General features: G+C 43.8%; 1 protein-coding gene across 3 annotated transcripts; it reads left to right on the top strand.

The window, feature by feature from the left end:
- LOC108854366 (ARF guanine-nucleotide exchange factor GNL1) lies at positions 1-5,756 on the top strand. Of its 3 annotated transcripts, XM_057009777.1 has the most exons (5): positions 1-327; positions 497-586; positions 639-689; positions 850-1,625; positions 1,988-5,756. In XM_057009777.1, exons 4-5 carry the CDS (start codon positions 906-908, stop codon positions 5,582-5,584), a joined length of 4,317 nt encoding a protein of 1,438 aa, XP_056865757.1. In that variant the 5' UTR covers positions 1-327; positions 497-586; positions 639-689; positions 850-905; the 3' UTR covers positions 5,585-5,756. The 3 variants fall into 3 exon arrangements, with proteins under 3 accessions (XP_056865757.1, XP_056865756.1, XP_018483406.1); XM_057009776.1 differs by having other exon boundaries at positions 497-689; XM_018627904.2 differs by having other exon boundaries at positions 579-689.
- The last annotated feature ends 1,370 nt before the right edge of the window (positions 5,757-7,126 follow it).

The following is a 7,126-nucleotide window of genomic DNA, read 5'->3' on the forward strand; positions in this document are numbered from 1 at the left end:
GATCATCTCTCTCAGAGGACACGCCCGATCTCCATCTTCATCCCACTCCACATAGCCATTTGCAAGAAGGATCCACGGTTGCTGTGTTTCCGGCGATTGGGGAGGAACGAGGATCTGATCTCAATTGAGTTTTCGTGGCCTAAGCTCCCACTCTACCGTATAGGCTCGATCCTTTCACCATTGTCTCGTACATTGAGAGCTTCTTCTCCTCCTCTCAACACATACGCCATTGAAACACTTCAAAAAGTAGAAATCTGGGAAAATTCTGGATCTCCTTCTCCGATCCCGATCCCGATCTCTCCAGTACATTTTTGTCTCGTTAGATAGGTAGCCTGAGTCTCGATCCTCTTCTTCCTTCCCTTTTAACTTCCAAATTGTTCTATGTATTAGCTCTTAAGTTTTGATTGGTAGTTTGCTGACTTGCGATTCAATTAGATCTGAATTGTATGGTTTTGAAACTTGTTGCTAAGCATGGAGCCTTTTAACTATTTTGCAGCTCTGCATATATGCTTCCTGTGTGTTTAAGCTATGAAGCATTGTCTCGTACACTGATATAGCTTCTTCTCCGTTCAACACAGACGCCACTGAACCCCGAAGAAACAGGTCATTTCCTGGGAAAATTCTGGATCTCTTTTCCCGATCCCGATCTCCCCTGCGCAATTGAACCACATTTGCGTATCGTTCAACAGGTAAGCTTAGTCTCGATCCACCTCCTCCTTCCACTCTGTACTGTGATTACCAGATTTGCGATTCAATGAGCTCCGATAGATCTGAATCGTTTGGTTTTGATTTTTTTTTTTTTTTCTGAATGGTGATTCTAAGCATGGAGCGTTTTAACTGTCTTTGCAGCTCTGCATATGCTTCGTGTGTGTTTTGTTGTTTGAGCCAAGAATCTGGGACGAGCTATGAGGTATCAGAATCACCATCCTTCGGGAAGCAGCAACTCCTTCCATGGAGGAGAGTTCAACAAACCCTCCAAAGTTGCTGTGGCGTCTATGATCAACTCCGAGATCGGCGCGGTTTTGGCTGTGATGAGGAGGAACGTACGTTGGGGTGTTCGCTACATTGCAGACGATGATCAGTTGGAGCATTCTCTTATCCATTCTTTGAAAGAACTGCGTAAGCAGATATTCTCATGGCAGAGCAATTGGCAAAACGTTGACCCCAAGTCGTACATACAGCCGTTTCTGGATGTTATACTCTCTGATGAAACCGGGGCTCCCATCACCGGCGTTGCGTTGTCGTCTGTCTACAAGATCTTGACCCTTGATGTTTTCACGCTTGACACTGTGAATGTGGGAGAGGCGATGCATATCATAGTGGATGCTGTGAAAAGCTGCCGTTTTGAGGTGACTGATCCTGCCTCCGAGGAAGTGGTTTTGATGAAGATACTTCAGGTTCTTCTGGCTTGTATTAAGTGTAAGGCGGCTAGTGGGTTGAGTAATCAAGATATTTGCACCATCGTCAACACTTGTTTGCGTGTTGTTCATCAATCTAGCTCCAAAAGTGAGTTGTTGCAGCGTATTGCACGCCACACCATGCATGAGTTGGTGAGATGTATCTTCTCTCAGCTTCCTTATATCAGCCCGCTGGCTAATGAAAGCGAGTTACACGTCGGCGATAAGGTAAATCAACTTGACCTTCCTTGCTAGAATTTTTATATGTTTGTTCTATTTGTTTAGCCCCTATAGATAGAATATTTGACATGATTCAGTGAACGCAAAAAGTTGTATCGTGTTATGATTTACCGGCTATGCATATTGATTGATAGAAGATGCCTGATGACTAAGTTTAACGGTGATTTGTGTTGATCATCTTGTCAGACTGTTTACATGCTTCAGTGCACGCGAAAAGTTGAATCGTGTTAGGGTTTATCTGTTATGCATATTGATTGATAGAAGATGGCTCATGACTAAGTTTAAAGGTGAATTGTGTTGACCATCTGTTTGTTTTCCACACATTTCTCACGGTTTTCTTTCTTGTTTAGGTGGGAACAGTGGACTGGGATCAGAATCCTGTAGAAAACAAAGTGGGTAATGGAAGTATTGATGGCGTGTCTGATACTCTGGGCACTGACAGAGATTCACCAAGTTCTGAGATGGTTATTCCAGAAACAGTACTTAAAAATGATGAAAAGGGATCTGAGGTGAGTGATGACGTACATGTTGCTGCGAATGGTGAAGATGCAATGTTGGCGCCTTTTGGTATCCCATGCATGGTAGAGATTCTTCATTTCCTGTGTACTCTGTTGAATATTGGAGAAAACAGTGAAGTCAGTTCCAGATCTAACCCTATAGCTGTTGATGAAGACGTTCCTCTTTTCGCTCTGGGTTTAATTAATTCTGCTATAGAACTTGGGGGCTCTTCTTTCCGTGAGCACCCAAAGTTGTTGAGTTTAATTCAGGATGAGTTATTCTGTAACTTGATGCAGTTTGGTATGTCGATGAGCCCTCTGATTCTTTCTACAGTTTGCAGCATCGTTCTTAATATCTACCTGACTCTCCGTACCGAGCTTAAGGTACAGCTTGAAGCTTTCTTCTCATGTGTACTTCTGAGGATTGCACAGAGCAAGCATGGTTCTTCTTACCAGCAACAGGAGGTTGCTATGGAAGCTCTGGTTGATCTTTGCAGACAGCATACTTTCATGGCGGAAATGTTTGCGAATTTCGATTGTGATATAACATGCAGTAACGTGTTCGAAGATGTTTCAAATTTGCTGTCAAAGAGTGCATTCCCAGTTAACGGGCCTTTATCTGCTATGCACATTCTTGCATTGGATGGGTTAATCTCCATGGTTCAGGGAATGGCCGAAAGGGTTGGTGAGGAATTGCCGGGTTCAGATGTTTCGACACATGAAGAAGGATATGAAGCATTTTGGACACTGAGATGTGAGAACTACGGAGATCCTAATTTATGGGTTCCCTTTGTCCGAAAGTCAAAGCACATCAAGAAAAAGCTGATGGTTGGTGCTGATCATTTTAACAGTGATCCTAAAAAAGGTCTTCAGCAACTCCAAGCGATGCACTTGTTACCTGAAGAACTTGATCCAAAGAGTGTGGCATGTTTCTTCAGGTATACATGTGGGATAGATAAGAATCTTATAGGAGATTTCTTGGGAAATCATGACCAGTTCTGTGTTCAGGTGCTTCATGAGTTTGCCAAGACGTTTGACTTCCAGAATATGAATCTGGATAACGCCCTGCGTCTCTTTGTGGGGACATTTAGATTGCCTGGCGAGTCGCAGAAGATACAGAGGGTGCTTGAAGCGTTTTCTGAGAGATACTATGAGCAGTCACCACAGATATTGATTGATAAAGATGCTGCCCTCTTGTTATCTTATTCGATTATCTTGCTGAACACAGATCACCACAACACTCAGGTCAAGAAAAAGATGACCGAAGAAGATTTCATCCGCAACAACAGGTGCATAAATGGAGGCGCAGATCTTCCCAGAGAATACTTATCTGAGCTGTATCATTCAATCTGCGACAGTGAGATTCAGATGATCCCAGATCAAGGTACCGGTTTCCAAATGATGACCTCCAGTCGATGGATTAGTGTGATTTACAAGTCCAAAGAAACCAGTCCCTATATCATATGTGACAGCGCATCGTATCTGGACCGTGACATGTTTCATATCGTGTCCGGTCCAACTATCGCAGCTACATCAGTGGTTTTTGAGCAAGCAGAGCAAGAAGATGTTCTACAGAGATGTGTTGATGGGTTATTGGCCATTGCAAAACTTTCAGCGTATTACCATTTGAATAGTGTATTGGATGATCTGGTCGTGTCTCTCTGCAAATTCACACCGTTCTTCGCCTCATTATCTGTTGATGAAGCTGTTCTTGCTTTTGGAGAAGATGCCAGAGCAAGAATGTCTACTGAAGCTGTGTTCTTGATTGCAAATAAATACGGCGACTATATCACTTCGGGCTGGAAAAACATACTGGAATGTGTCTTGAGCCTCCACAAACTCCAGATTTTACCAGCTCATATAGCTAGTGATGCAGCGGATGACCCAGAGGAAGAAAGACCTTTAGCAAATCCCTTATCAGTAGTATCACAGGTACAACCCTCAGAGACCCCTCGCAAATCCTCTAGTTTTATTGGTCGGTTTAGCCAGCTTTTGTCCTTTGACATGGAGGAGACAAAGCCCTTACCAACCGAGGAAGAACTTGCAGCCTATAAACACGCTCGTGGTATAGTGAAAGATTGTCACATTGATAGCATATTCTCAGACAGCAAGTTTCTCCAAGCTGAGTCTCTGCAGCAGCTAGTAAACTCTCTGATAAAGGCAGCCGCTAAAGATGAAGCTAGTGCTGTCTTTTGCCTGGAGCTTCTGATTGCAGTAACTCTGAACAACCGAGACAGAATCCTACTGATCTGGCAAACTGTTTACGAGCACATCTCTGGTATTGTCCAATCAACGTCGACACCATGCCCGCTAGTTGAAAAGGCTGTGTTTGGTGTGTTGAAGATTTGTCAGAGATTATTGCCTTACAAGGAGAACCTAACAGATGAGCTTCTGAAATTACTCCAACTGGTTCTCAAACTTGATGCAAGAGTGGCTGATGCATACTGTGAGCCCATCACACAAGAAGTAGCCCGTCTCGTAAAAGCCAATGCATCTCACGTCAGATCTCATGTTGGTTGGCGAACAATCATATCTCTGATATCAATCACAGCTCGACATCCAGAAGCTTCTGATGCTGGATTCGAAGCTCTCCGGTTTATAATGTCAGAAGGAGCTCACTTGTTGCTAGCAAACTACATTCTCTGTTCGGATGCGGCTAGGCAGTTTGCTGAATCCCGTGTCGGGGAAATCGATCGGTCTATCTCAGCCATCGACTTGATGTCAAATTCTGTGTTCTGTCTTGCTAGGTGGTCTCAAGAGGCGAAAAACTCTGTCGGAGAAGATGAAGCTATGAAGAAACTAAGTCAAGATATCGGAGAGATGTGGCTCAGGCTTGTGAACAACCTCAAAAGGGTTTGTCTTGATCAACGCGACCAAGTGAGAAACCACGCCATCTCAATGCTACAGAGATCTATAGCTGGTGCGGAGGGGATCATGTTACCACAACCTCTATGGTTCCAGTGCTTCGACGCTGCAATCTTCCCGTTGCTAGACGAGTTGCTCGCTGTGTCAATCGAGAATTCAAGAAAGACATTCAAGAAAACAGTTGAAGAGACGCTTGTGCTGGCAACAAAGCTCATGTCAAAGGCCTTTCTTCAAGCTCTCCAGGACATCTCGCAGCAACCATCTTTCTGCAGACTCTGGCTTGGTGTCTTGGACCGTATGGAGACTTACATGTCGACCAAGTTCAGAGGGAAACGCAGCGAGAAAGTGCATGAACTCATACCGGAGCTGCTGAAGAACACGTTGCTGGTGATGAAGACGACGGGAGTTTTATTACCAGGTGATGATATCGGAAGTGATAGCTTCTGGCAACTGACTTGGCTTCATGTCAAGAAGATATCTCCTTCTTTGCAGGCTGAAGTTTTCCCTCGAGAGGAGCTTGATCAGTTTCAGAGACGAAACGCTAAGCCTGAGGAAGCACCGCTGGTACCGGAAAACCAAGGCTGAGAAATGAGGATTTGTTTTATACAGAAGAAGAAAAACATATTGAAGAAGTTTTTTTTAGAAACTATATCGAAATATTATATCTTTGCAGTATAGCTTTTTGTTTGAATATAGTACTTTGGAGTTTGGAGCTTTTGGATTTTTTTTTATGGAATGTCACGTTGGAATTATGGCTTTGATAGAAGATATGCTTGGAAGCGATTCACGAAAGCATGGTAACAAGTTGCACAGGCCGGCTCTTGAATTACAAATAGGACGGACAGATCAAATGAACTGATCTTTTTAGGGTGTTTCCAGCCCATCGTGCATCTTTCATTCTGAGATAAATGATGTCAAAATAAGGTTGACCTTTTCTAAAAAAAATATTACTTTACTTTTACTTCTAGATACAAATTAAAATATTATTATTTAATTAATTTACAAAATTTTAATTTATTTTATTCTAATCGAAAACTTACAAAGTAATATTTTGAATTAAAATTACAGTAATCAACTCTACTAAACAAAAGCAAAGATAGGATAATGTTTTTTTTTGACAGAAGATAGAATAATGTTGTTCTTCCCAATTTAAAATGGAGAAAAAAATGGAAAACCCCTGGTTGACTGTTACGCTCTTTTCCCCCTTGAACCCATCGATTCCGGTCGGCAATCTCAGCCACTCGCCGCCCATCCCCGATCCCCCAGACCCGCCTGATCCTCTCCAATTTCCTCCTCTCCCTTCTCCTCTCTCAGGTGGCCAGAAACCACCCAAAAAACTTCGCTTCTATCGCTCCTCCCCTAATCCTACTGTTCCCTCTCCTCCTATCCCCTCCCTCCTTACTACCTCTGTGGCTGCAGTACCTGTCTCCTCCTCCGGTGCTGCAACTTCAGCACCATCTACTGCCGATCTGTTGGTTTCCTTCATCTCCCTTTCTCCTTCTACTGTTCCAAAACTTAGATCTAGATTGGTTACAGTAAATGTGAGCCCACCCATAAAAACCCCTCCCGACTCTCAACTCTGTTCCTCCTACCCTTCCCACTGGATTGGGTATCCTCCCTCTTCCGTTAAACCATGCCTCATCACCCCCTACCCCCTCCCAAACTGCCCCTCCTCCCCCACTACTGTTCTCCCCCCGAAGCCTTCCTACGCCTCAAAAACAAAAGCCACCATTGACAGATCCCTTCGCCGACTCTCTCCAAAATCCTTATCTCTTGAAGGGATTCCTCGCGTTATCATCCCTGATGAGGTCTACCAAAAAGGCGCCGAACTACACAAGGATTTCCTTGTCTGCCGGTTCTTTGGTAGGATCCCAGCCTACAGCCTCATTCAAAATGTCTTGAACTACTTATGGGGCAAAGGAAAACACCTGGAAATTCATATGCTCCCCCAGTCAAACTCTGTGTTGGTGAGGCTCCCGAATGAGTTCATTAGAGAAAAAGTTCTTCAGAAGCGCTACTGGTACGTTGACACCTCCATGTTCTATGCATTCCAGCGATCTGCGCACACTGAAGACTTTACCCCATCACTTCAGAAGATACAGCTTTGGGCTCACCTTAAAGGCGTTC

The sequence above is a fragment of the Raphanus sativus genome, chromosome 4 (assembly GCF_000801105.2).
Source record: "Raphanus sativus cultivar WK10039 chromosome 4, ASM80110v3, whole genome shotgun sequence".
NCBI classification, from domain to species: Eukaryota; Viridiplantae; Streptophyta; class Magnoliopsida; order Brassicales; family Brassicaceae; genus Raphanus; species Raphanus sativus.

Coding starts and splice junctions, on each gene's coding strand:
- LOC108854366 (XM_057009776.1), top strand. CDS start 906: ATGAGGTATCAGAATCACCATCCTTCGGGAAGCAGCAACTCCTTCCAT. Junction 1,626..1,987: donor AGTTACACGTCGGCGATAAG/GTAAATCAACTT, acceptor TTTCTTGTTTAG/GTGGGAACAGTGGACTGGGA.